Source organism: Pseudozyma hubeiensis (assembly GCF_000403515.1).
Source record: "Pseudozyma hubeiensis SY62 DNA, scaffold: PHS47, whole genome shotgun sequence".
NCBI lineage: Eukaryota > Fungi > Basidiomycota > Ustilaginomycetes > Ustilaginales > Ustilaginaceae > Pseudozyma > Pseudozyma hubeiensis.
The window spans coordinates 587484-599597 of record NW_012133829.1 but is presented as its reverse complement, the minus strand read 5'-3'; the positions used below and the strand labels follow the sequence as shown (position 1 = coordinate 599597).

General features: G+C 57.6%; 4 protein-coding genes across 4 annotated transcripts; 3 read left to right on the top strand and 1 right to left on the bottom strand.

Moving 5' to 3' along the window:
- Positions 1 to 1124: 1124 nt before the first annotated feature.
- Positions 1125 to 1967, bottom strand: PHSY_005230 (hypothetical protein; the record flags this gene model as incomplete). The annotated part of the gene is made up of 1 exon (XM_012335841.1): positions 1125 to 1967. The coding sequence occupies one exon, from the start codon at positions 1965 to 1967 to the stop codon at positions 1125 to 1127; it is 843 nt and encodes a 280-aa protein (XP_012191231.1).
- An 859-nt stretch (positions 1968 to 2826) lies between these two features.
- Positions 2827 to 7063, top strand: PHSY_005229 (glycosyltransferase; the record flags this gene model as incomplete). The annotated part of the gene is made up of 2 exons (XM_012335840.1): positions 2827 to 3106; positions 3381 to 7063. The coding sequence occupies 2 exons, from the start codon at positions 2827 to 2829 to the stop codon at positions 7061 to 7063; spliced, it is 3963 nt and encodes a 1320-aa protein (XP_012191230.1).
- Positions 7064 to 8676: 1613 nt separating this feature from the next.
- PHSY_005228 (hypothetical protein) lies at positions 8677 to 9078 on the top strand (the record flags this gene model as incomplete). Its single annotated transcript, XM_012335839.1, has 1 exon — positions 8677 to 9078. The coding sequence occupies one exon, from the start codon at positions 8677 to 8679 to the stop codon at positions 9076 to 9078; it is 402 nt and encodes a 133-aa protein (XP_012191229.1).
- Positions 9079 to 9226: 148 nt separating this feature from the next.
- Positions 9227 to 12034, top strand: PHSY_005227 (DNA binding transcription factor; the record flags this gene model as incomplete). Its single annotated transcript, XM_012335838.1, has 1 exon — positions 9227 to 12034. One exon carries the CDS (start codon positions 9227 to 9229, stop codon positions 12032 to 12034), a length of 2808 nt encoding a protein of 935 aa, XP_012191228.1.
- Positions 12035 to 12114: the final 80 nt, after the last annotated feature.

Below are 12114 nucleotides of genomic sequence, written 5' to 3'. Positions count from 1 at the left end.
AAAGTGGTCGAAGGTCGGAGGTATTTAAAGCCTTTCCCGGGTGCAAGGAGGCAAATCTATCACTTTCTCTACACCTATCACCATCCGACGCGCACAGTTCGGGAAATCAAGCAATGTCGACGGGAGCAAATCATCCTGACGGAGGCCAATCGAGCGTTCCTCCCAAAGTGAGTTTTCGTGGTCTCGAGATCGAGACGTATCAGCTGTAGCGGTAAAAATCGGAAAACTGATGTCTCTTGATTCGCACGCGGAATGGGGATTGGGGGAACGTAGCCACCTGGACACGATCAGCTTCCGCCGTGGAAGAAAGCCGGCGGTACGTTTGGTCGGTTTGTCAAACGTGATCCTCAACTAGCACCGCTTGCTGTCATCGGTACGTCCCTTTCCCTTCTTGTCACCTTTCGAAGGTCACATCACTGCGTCGAGATTATGCTAACACCTGTCGTGCGTTGCGCTCCGAAAGCACTTGGCACAGTCGCACTGTACCTCTACTTTCACCAATCCAAAGTCTCGGAAGTAGCCTCCCCGAACACCGACTCTCGACCGCACAAAGACACCAAAGCCTCCGGCAAAGACGCCTCGTCTTCCCCACCCGTTGTCCCCGGTGATCCGCATGCCAAAGTTAAGGGAAGCTACTACGCCGAATCCGGATCTGCTCCCGGTGGAGTCACTTCGCTGCTCTACCCTCATCTCAACAAAGAGGAGCGGGATAATTTGGAAAACGTCACGGTGCCCGCAAACACGGGTCGTTTCGGAAGGACGATCAAGCAGGCGGCTGTGGCGGATCGGATGAAGAAGAACAAGGCCGCCGAGGAGCATTACTCGAGGGAGCAGGATAGGAGGGACTCGATGAGGAGTTGATGAAGAGCTGACAGCCTGGGTGAGGAAGTCGAAGGGTGTCGGAAAGTAGCCGCTATGCAATGGGGCTGGAGTATCGACTGCGTGTCATTTGACTTTGTGAAAGGGATCAAACAACTCTGGATGCAACCTGAAATCGCGACTGTGGTTCGATGTTTGCAGTCCAAAGTTTGTGACATTGAAGAATGAGGAACATGCTGTACGTGACGGAGCAAGGAGCTGCTCGGGGTATCTGAAACTCTGAGGTGATGAGGTAGGTGAAAAGATCAAGGGATGGTGGGACCGGACTGTGATCGACCTTGACGATGCAAAAAGGCGGCGGAACGAGCGTTGTCGTTGTTGCGATCTGAGGCTTGCAAGACATTTGGCGTTGTGACTCTCTGCTCGGGATTCGATGTAGCGGTCACTCTTGATGGACTTGCCCTGCTGGTAAAGATGCTCCCCGGACTGTCGTCGCTACTCGTCTTGCCGACCTTGTCGAGAGTAACAAACCTCGATCGCCCCTCTGAAGCGGCCTTCACCTCGTGATTCGAGGTCAAGGTAGGAATGGCACCTCTCCAGCTGGTCCTATCGAAGTAATGACTTCCATGCACCCCCAACCCGATCGACACGACCGCAGCCGATAACCCCAACGCCAGCGGATTCCTCCCCAGCTGCCTCGCCGACGGCAACGTCTTGAACAGCAAATACGTCAACGACCAAGCGCTCACCACACCGCTGCCATTCAGCACATCTCCCTGGTCAATCATGTATCCTCCCGTGCCAAACGCAGCTGCAAAGAACGCAAGCTGCCAAAACGGCGGCACGACACGAAACGGTGCGTGGGTCTGCACCTTGGCCGCCTGCTGCGCTTGCACTTTTGCGACGAGACGTGCGACGAAGCCGTTCGAGTGCTGAGATGATGCAGAATTTCGTAGAGATGCGACCTGCTTTTCGTGCTGGACCTTAGCAGCGGCTTCGGCGGCGGCTTGTGCGGGCGAGGCGAAGCCGAAGGGAGTGGAGAGGGCGAACAGGGCGGAGAGGGTGTAGGCGGGCGTGCTGGTTGAGGCGTAAGAGCCGAGTGTGCGGACGGAGGATTGCAGCCATCCTTGCTGGTCTATTGACTGCATCTTTGTGGTCGTTCTTGCTATTGTCTTGACGTCAAAGAGCGCACGAGGAGTAGGAGGTTCATCAGGACGCAGTGTCGAAGAAAGCAACGAGGAGAACAACACAAAAAGTCGCCTCCACCAATTCTTGTTGCCCGGCTTCCGAGCAGCTAGAGAAACAATCTAACAATATAGGATTATCTCGTTGGCGCGCGTCACAGAGAGAGACCAACACTAACAATCCGAGACATTTCACGCAACAAAGACAGAGACCACGGAGCACCGCGTCTGCGACTCTCGACTGCTTGGCTGTCGGCACTTAGGCGGCTCATTCTGCCGTGACCATTCACGGCACTTGCACTTTCGCACGAGCAACGGTGTAGTGCACACTGATGTGTGCGGCAGATATGTCGCCTTCCGCTGTGTCGGACCTGCGGCGTACTTGTGGGGCGGATCTACTGAGATACAATCCCACTACTTTTGTCCAAGGAGCAGCGACACATGCAGTGTCCATTCGACACTGGGGAACGACGAGCAAATGCCGCATCACTGGGACTTGCCGATCCTTGGCATGCTTTCAGCAACGTGTGAAGCGCGAGAATGTCATGGTGAGAATTGTCCATTCCAGAGACCGGGAAGCGTGTGGGCGTACGACAGGCGCCAGCGAGGCTGACTTTGAAATGGTGAAAAACTTGGCTGCCAAGCGGCGTCTCTTGAGGATCGCAGAGAATATCCAATCAAAACCCTGCAGATCTGGTTTCAAAACTGGGACAGTTCAACACCAGGGCAGGGAGATTGGCTGCTTCGTGAAGCATTTCTCGCGTATTTCGCTGCTCGGCTGTGGCATTGGAAAAGGGTGCGCGGTGTTGCGGTTTGGTTTCCGATGCGATATTTTGTGAATCGAAATGCACCGATGGTCAGGCTGAAACCGCCCTGCACGAAATATGCACACACTCGAAATCCAGCCTGTGTGGGAGCACGGAACCCCATCGCCAGTCACAAATCTCATTTTGAAGTGCTGGTGCTGCACCTCTGTGCTGTGCTGTGCTGCAAATTGTGTTCCGCTGGCTTGCTCTCTGTTCGACTGTCGCTCCTCTTTGCCTTCCAACACCAAACCAACCTCTTGTCCCCTCCATCATCTCCTTGGAACAGATCGCGACCAGGTAGGGACTTTTGCTGTTCCTCTTTGCAGAGTCACCACGCTCTGGTAGTCTCGCTCCTCTGGATCCAGCCTTCGACACCAGCGCCTTCTTTCATCTCACAGTCTGTCTCGACTCGGTTGAACGGTTACCAACGGCTCAGGCGCTTTCGGCACTCGTGCACCCTCTGGAACGGACCAAGGAGGGAGACCATCCCCACCGTACCCGTCGTTCGCTTTAGACACTCGCAGCAACCCACGTCAACATTCGAAACGGGCTTGATCGCCTTTGATTCCAGGCGTACGCCATCGTCGCGTCTCGCACCTCCTTCCGACACGACTACCTTGTTCGCTTCCATTTCTCCTCCCCATTCTTACCATCATGTCGGTCAAGAACTCCCACGACCCCTTCAGCACACCGCTCGAGACCATCACACACGACCCTCTTGCAACATCAGAGACTGCCGGCCTCAAGGCCGACTACGACAAGCGAGCCTACGGTGAAGCCAACCCCGCCCTCGTCGGCACGCTCGAGAAGGATGACATCGCAAATCGCCCCATCGATGCCGTCGAAGAGGTACCCACCACCGCCATCCGCAAGTGGTGGGTGCGTCTGACCTGGCTCACCACCTGGTGGATCCCGTCCTTTGTCCTTTCAAAGTGCGGCGGCATGAAGCGTCCCGACGTACAGATGGCCTGGCGCGAAAAGTTCACCATCTGCGCCATCATCTTTTGGTTGTGCGCCATCATTCTTTTCTACATCATCGCCTTCGGTCGCCTCCTCTGTCCCGACTACGACAAGGCCTGGAACATGAGCCAGCTCAGTCAACACGCTGGCGACAACGACTACTACGCCGCTGTTCGTGGTACCGTCTACGATTTTACCAAGTTCTACAAGGGCGACCACTCCGATATCACCAACTTGCAGACCAGCTCCGACCTCATGCTCCAGCTCGCCGGTCAAGACCTCACCGAGTACTTCCCCGTCCCGCTCACCGTCGGATGCCAGTCGCTCGTCTCGGACACCTCGCTCGCCCTCCAGCCCACCGCCAACAACACGCCCGCCATCTCGCAGGCCATCCACACCTCGGGTCCGCTCCAGAGCGATGCTGCTTCCAAGCTGCACGACATCAACTGGTACCCTGACCGCTTCCTTCCCTTTGTCAACAAGCTCCGAAAGGGCTACTACGTCTACTCGAAAAAGGACATCGCCGTTCAAGGCCAGTGGAGGCAGTGGGCCATCGTCAACAGCAAGGTGTACGACATCTCCGACTACCTCAACACCGTCTCCATCTACCAGACCAACCCGGCCTACTCCTTCCTCGACTCGTCCATCGTCTCGCTGTTCAAGGCTCAAGCAGGCAGCGACATTACAGGCGATTTTGAAGATGCCATGAGCAGCTTCAACCAGACCTACCGTGGTGCTATGCAGGCCTGTCTCGATAACGTCTTTTACGTCGGCAAGACCGACTTCCGCAACACGGCCCGATGCGAGGTGCAAAACTACCTCCTGCTCGCCTTCTCGGTGCTCCTCGTCACCACCGTCTTGGCCAAATTCATCGCAGCGCTCCAGCTCGGCACCAAGCGTACCCCAGAGCAGCAGGACAAGTTTGTCATCTGTCAGGTCCCCTGTTACACCGAAAGCGAGGACGAGCTGCGCAAGACCATCGACTCGATCGCCGGCCTTGAGTACGACGACAAGCGAAAGCTCCTCTTCCTCATCTGCGACGGTATGATCGTCGGCAGCGGAAACGACCGTTCGACACCACGCATCGTGCTCGACATTCTCGGCGTCGATCCCAAGATCGATCCAGAGCCGCTCATGTTCAAGTCGGTCGCGGAGGGTTCCAAGCAGCTCAATTACGCCAAAGTGTACTCCGGTCTTTACGAGTTTGAGGGCCACGTCGTTCCTTACATCGTCATCGTCAAAGTCGGTCGTCCCAGCGAACGCTCGCGTCCAGGCAACCGTGGTAAGCGTGACTCGCAGGTGCTGCTCATGCGCTACCTCAACCGTGTCCACTTTGACGCACCCATGTTCCCGCTCGAGCTCGAGATCTACCACCAGATGAAGAACGTCATCGGAATCGATCCTGCCTTCTACGAGTACATCCTCATGGTCGATGCCGACACGCGCGTCGAGGCCGACGGTCTCAACAGGCTGGTGGCCAACTGCGCCGACGACTCGAGCATCATCGCCATCTGTGGAGAGACCACGCTCGACAACGCCGAAGGCTCGTGGTGGACCATGATCCAGGTGTACGAGTACTATATTTCGCACCACCTCGCCAAGGCGTTCGAGTCGCTCTTTGGCAGTGTCACCTGTCTGCCCGGTTGTTTCTCGCTCTACCGCATCCGCAGCTCGGACAAGGGTCGTCCGCTGTTCATCTCGAACCGCATCATCGACGAATACTCGGAGAACCGCGTCGACACGCTGCACAAGAAGAACCTGCTGCACCTCGGTGAGGACCGATACTTGACCACGCTCGTGCTCAAGAATTTCCCCTCGTTCCGAACCAAGTTTGTCGCCGACGCCAAGGCGCTCACGAGCGCGCCCGACCGCTTCGGCGTTCTGCTTTCGCAGCGTCGACGATGGATCAACTCGACCGTGCACAACCTCGCCGAGCTGGTTCTCATGCCCGAGCTGTGTGGATTCTGCCTGTTCTCGATGCGCTTCATCGTCTTCATTGATCTGCTGGGAACCGTGATCCTGCCTGCTACCGCCGTCTACCTGGTCTACCTCATCGTCACCGTCGCGACCAAATCAGCCGCCATCCCTTACATCTCGATCGCCATGATCGCCGCCGTGTACGGCCTGCAGGCGATCCTGTTCCTGCTGAAGCGACAGTGGCAGTACATTGGTTGGTTGATCATCTACATCTTGGCGTACCCGGTGTTCTCGTTCTTCCTGCCCATCTACTCGTTCTGGCACATGGACGACTTTTCGTGGGGCAACACGCGTATCGTGGTGGGCGAAAAGGGCAACAAGAAGATCGTCGCCGGTACGGACGACGAGCCGTACGACGACACGATGATCCCCGTCAAGCGATTCAGCGAGTACCAGCGCGAGGTGTGGGAGGAGGAGGCAGCGGCGCCGTCGATGCGATCGGGCATGACGGGAGCCAGTGGACCGTTTGGCAACTCGCAGGCCATCCTGCACAGCGGACCGCCGAGCCTGTACAAGGCTGGCAGCGCGTATGCTGGCAGCATGGCTGGCTCCGATTACGGAGGTGGGCTGGGCGACTACTACCAGAACACCAACGTGCTGCAGAAGCCGGCGCACTCGCGACAGACGTCGGCGGCTGCTCTGTCGCAGATGGGAGGAGTCTCGCAGGCGCCGTCGATGATCTTTGGAGGCGCTGCTGGCGGCGGCGGCACGCCTTCGATGTACGGCATGCCCGGTATGGGATCGATGTACGGCATGCCAGCGTCGTCGGCATCCATGTACGGCATGCCGGCATCGTCGGCTTCCATGTACGGCATGCCCAACCCGATGATGAACCCGACAGCGTCGATGTACGGCATGCCACCGATGCTAGCCAACACGCTGGGATCGCCTGCCAATTCGGACATTGGTCTGACGATGCCGCTCACGCAGCAGAACACGGGCGGAAGCCACATTTGGGCGCAGCAGGAAGCGGAAGCAGCAGCAGCAGCAGCAGCAGCGAACAACGCCAGCCCGCGTACAAGCGGTATGATGGCGAGACCGTTCTCGACGCAGTCTGCGCTCAACGCGTCGAATCCGTTCGCTGCCGCGCCGGTGGCACGATCCCTGCCGATCAACGATGCATCCGATCCGACGGACGAGGAGATCAAGTCGGCGGTGCAGACCTACCTTGCGAACCAGCCGAGCTTGATGAACGTGACCAAGCGATCGGTGCGCGAGGCGCTGGTGGGAGCGTTCCCGAACGCGGAGCTGTCGTCCAAGAAGCAGATGATCAACAAGGCGATCGACGACACGCTCTCGGGTGGTGCACAGGCTTGATTGCGCGCACGGCTCGCATGGGATGTTCCTTTTCTCCTCCTTCACTCTCAGTTTTCCTCTATTAGCTTGTGTCAAATCTCATGGACAATTGTTTCATTTCTGCAAGATGGTGGATCGGATGCGTATGTGTGCGTGCGATGTGTGCGAGGGAGTTGGGTTAGAAGTGAGATCGCGATCCAAAGGTCGGATGGCATTTTTGGAGGTTGGAGAAGAGGGATCTAGAAGGTTCTATGCGCGATCATGGTCAAGGCCCAAAAAAATAGAGTTTTTGCATGGTGATACACGTGTTAAAGGAGAGTGTGATATGCGTGTTTCGATCCGGAGGGAACGGGTTTGGCCACCCAGAAAAGAGTGTATCGGTGCGGCAGATGGATGATGGCATGTGTGTGTCGTTCGGATCGTTGGTTCCCGAGCTCCACAGATTAAGGTTTTCGCATGGAGACTCAACACTAGACTGGAAGAAGGTCTCGTCATCGTGGAAGCGTTTGCAGGTGGGAGTGACTGATCAAGACTCCTGAGAGAATGGCAGTGGCAGATCTGAGCAAACCTGCACAGACGACCTCGGAGAAGGGCGCTAGAGTGCAGGAGGTGCACGACTCAAGAACCCACATGATCACAACGAACGGGCAAAGGGAGGAGTGGAGTTACACTGTATGCATGCAAGTTCGGATGAGATTTCCGCTCCACTGTGCACGGGCACATGCCAACTTTATTTTTACAGTGTAGGTTATTCGCTTGCTGGTTCTCGGAGATGCCGGCGATTTTTGCCCCTTGTGACACACATTGTCGTGTACCACTGTAACGTACTCGACTCGCACAGCCGCCTTTCACCGAGTTGCGTTAGAGGTCTAGACTCGGATTCCTTTCCTTTCCGAAGTTGTCCCCGACGATCGATCCGTTTCAGAATGGTGGACAGCCGGCTGCAAACACACGATCTGACCATGAATCACCTTTTGCATTAGTCTCGATGCCTCGATCTTGAAAGACTTTGGCTACAGCGTATTGTAGTCGTATCTTGCAGCACATCACAACGCTCGAAGAGAACAGCTCGTCATCGGAAGGCATTGACCATCTCGACAGACACAAGTCATACCATCGCGCCATCGTTGATCGAGTAGCCGGAACATGGTGGCCTTTTTGAGCCTTCTCATTGAGCTGCACCAGTGCACTGGCTCGATCCGATGCCTGCCGGCTCCCATCGTCACTGCTCGCAGTAAACACTGCTTGTGACAGCTTGGCTCTCTGACGATTGTCACCTACGCGTGAAGCCAAGCCAGCTTAGCCGCCAAGTCGCTTAACGGCACCACTGGAGGCGCATAGGATCGGATGCATGTCTTTGCAGCTTGCAGCCACAGAGTGTCGAGATTTCCTTGATTTTCAGCTGCAAAAAGGTTCAAATAGCAGCGTTGGTTCGGCTGCGCTCCCACTCAAATTCTTCATTTCTTCGCGATACGGCGGCTGGTGCCTGTCGAACTGCATTGCGAGACAAGATGACGCCAATTCACATTCTTTGGTTTTGTATTTTTTTGTATTTGTGAACCTGCAGCAGAGCCTGTGTTCGGCTTCCGGAAAAAATTTGGGTGTTTGTGATTTTTGCAGGAGCAGAGTGATTGATGGCTTTTGGTGGTGCAAGCAGATGCAATCCGTTTTTGCTTCCCGCCTATCACCACGTCTCTTTCGAGTCCGATCGATCCCCTAATCGCGCCCTCTCGCCGCCCATCTCCAGCAAGTCGAGTAGCGGCAGCAGCAGCGGTAGCGGTAGTAGCAGCAGCAGCAGCAGCACCGGCACCAACATATATCAAGCGGCTACCTCTGCCGCTTGCCTCGGCAACCGGGACCATGTCTTCTTCGACACTGTCCCACCCCGCAAAGCAATCGGATCCTGCTCCTCCTTCCTCCTCCACGACAGCGACTCCTGTACCATCAACATCGGCTGCATCGACTCCCGCACCTGCAGTGACCGCCTCGACACCATCGTCGTCCGCGCAGCCGTCGGCCTCCGCTTTCAAAGCTGAACCCGCTCCTGCATCCGCTCCGACCACAGCACCATCATCTCCAATCACAAAACACACCACAGCAGCATCCTCTACCTCTTCAACACCATCAGCGTCCTCTACCACACACCCCGCTACCGTATCAGACCCATCTACAGAAGACGTAGACATGGCTGTCCCTACCGTATCGCATCCTCCCCCCAACTTTGGCGCTTCCTTCAAACGAGTCACCCCCGTCGCATCGGCCACTCTGCCGCCCAATCTTCCTCTTCTCGGAGATCTCATACCCCAGCAGGCACAGACTTTCGGTGTCAACACTCCTCCGCCTGCACCCAATGCATCCCTAGCCTCGCCTTTGCAGCCTTTCGCACGGCCTTCCGACTCTCCACAACCTTTTCAGGCCGCTAAGAGCTCGCCCACTACACCCGCACCCGCCGTGAAACCGAGCGACGTGACTTCTTCGGCGCCTGCTCCCGCGAACTCTGCAGTCGCGCCGTCTGCGACACCTACACCTCCCAAGATGGCTCCTGTCGTTGCCGGCATCGGCACCCTGCCGGAGACTGCCTCTGCTGCCGCCTCTGGCTCCGGCGCCGCATCAAGCTTTTCGGCCACAGACAGTCTGCGTGCTATCCCCACCAACAAGAACAACCCGGCTTTCCTCAACAAGCTTCGCAGCATGGTAGACGATCCCAACACCGACGAGCTCATCCGCTGGTCTCCCGATGGCGCCTCCTTCTTTGTTCCCAACCATGTTCGCTTTGGCGACGAGGTGCTCCCTCGCTTCTTCAAGCACAACCGCTTCTCTTCCTTTGTCCGCCAACTCAACATGTACGGTTTCCACAAGGTGCCTCACCTTCAGCAGGGCGCCCTCAAGCACGACTCACCCCAGGAGAGCGAGCTCTGGGAGTTTTCAAATCCGCACTTTCATCGAGATCATCCAGACTGGCTCTCCAAAGTGCAGCGCAAAAAGGGTCCTCGCGACGACAAGGATGCCAATGCCGAACGCGAGCAAAGCGTCAGCACGGGTCAGGAGCTCATGCATGCAGGAGCGCTCATGCGCACCGACTTTGGCGCCAACAGTGTCGGCGTAGACGGCAGTGGCGAAGGCGCTCTTCAGCTTGCCAGCGTGCTCAACGCAATCAATGCCATCAAGAATGCGCAGACCAGCATCAGCGCCGACCTGCGACATTTGCAAAACTCCAACCAGAACCTTTGGCAGGAAGCCGTCGAGTCAAGGCAGCGTGCCAAGCGTCAGCAAGAGACCATCAACAAGATCTTACGCTTCCTCGCAGGTGTGTTCGGCAATCAGGATGATGCAGAGACGCCCGTAGCAGGCAAAAAGGTACCTGGAAAGGGTCGTGGTGGACGCAGGGTGGGCGTGCGACCACAGCAGCAGCAACGAAGCAAGAGCCGCCTCATGATCGAAGATGGCTCCGAGTCTTTTTCCCATTCTGCCGGTCTGCGCGGCATCGAAGCGCTCGACCTGCCGCTCGACCAAGAAGAAATCGAAGAGATGCCTTCGCACCTCCGATTTCAGGACGCCAGCAACGCCGACTCCTCTCCCAGAACTCAGAGCCCTTCTGCCAACACTGGCGGTTCGCGCTTCACACAGATCGGCTCACCGCCCAGCAGTGCAGCCGACTTTGGAAGGCAGCTGTCCGAAGCAGTCTCGACACCCGGTGGATCCAGAAGGCTCTCGTCGCAGGCGAGCAACCAGGTGCTCAATGCGCTTGCGTCGGGCGAGGGCAATGCCTGGCTCGCCAGTCTGTTTGGTGCCAGCTTGGCCAATCAGGGCTCCAAGTCGACGGGGCCTGCCTCGGGCGGCGGCCTCAAGCTGGATCCGCACATGGTCGCTGCTCTTCAGCAGGCGCTTGCGAGTGCTGGAAGTGGTGGCGGCGGCGGCGGAGCTGGCGGAGTCAATGGGGCAAGTGACGGCAACGCAGACTACTTTGGCGGGTCGGGCAATGCGCCGGCGGACGACTTTTCGTCGCGCTTTTCGACGTTCCCTTCGGCTTTGAATGCTTCTAGTAGCAGCAGCGCCTCCACTCAGCCGTCTTCCAGCTCTGGCACGGCCAACGGACTAGGCTTGGATGCCGATGCGCTCGCTCGCATCGCCGGTCTCTCGCAGGCGCTTGTGCAGTCGCCTGCTCGCCAGAATGCAAACGCAGGCAGTTCGATTAACCAGCAGTCCAACTACAGTCTCGCGTCGCCCAGCAGAGGCCAATCGGCCAACCTGTTCGACCTCGGCAACGACGACCTTACCAGCAGCAGCAACAACCAGCTCGCCCTCTCGCTGTCGAGAGCCTCGCGCGATCTGCAAAACACGTCGGGCGACGTCGATCAGGTGCAGAACAGCATCAACTCGCTCATCGAGGGTTTGCAGACCAACCCGGCGTTGTTGCAGAGCATCGCTGGGCAGGGATCGCAGGCGGGCGGGGCTGCTGCAGGTGTGCCGTGGCAGACGACAGGTGCGGACGCTGGTGCGGGCGGTGCGGGTTTTGGTGCGTTTGGCGATGCCACCGGTGCTGCGCCGACGGCCTCGATCGGGCAGAATCAGTTTGGCGGACCCACCGGCACGACCCCGCCCTCCGCGAGCGCAGACGCCAACGCCGCATCCGCCACCAGCGGTACCGCGCCCATCGACACGGACTTTGACGTCGACTCGTTCCTCAGCCAGTTCGTCGACTCGTCGCAGGCACCGGGCGGAGGCGTCTCCTCTCCGTCGAATGCGTACGGCGAGAGCCCGTCGTTTGCGTTTTCGCCCGCGACGACGGCTGCGTTCCTGCATGGGGCGGGTGTCAACGATACGGGGATGTATGGGCAGTTGGCGGAGAACAGCGATAGTAGCGGTAGTCCCGTGGAGACTGGGTCGGGCGGGGCGGGGAAGAAGAGGAAGCCGTCCGGGGCAGGGGTCGGGGTGGAGGTGGATACGATGGGTGGCGCGAGGCCGGCGAAGAAGGCTGGCAGGAAGGGTTGAATGGAGAGAGAAAGAGAGAATGTATTTTTACTCAGCACAGAGCATTTTTGTCTGTTCACACACGCGGTCGGAGGTGGTTT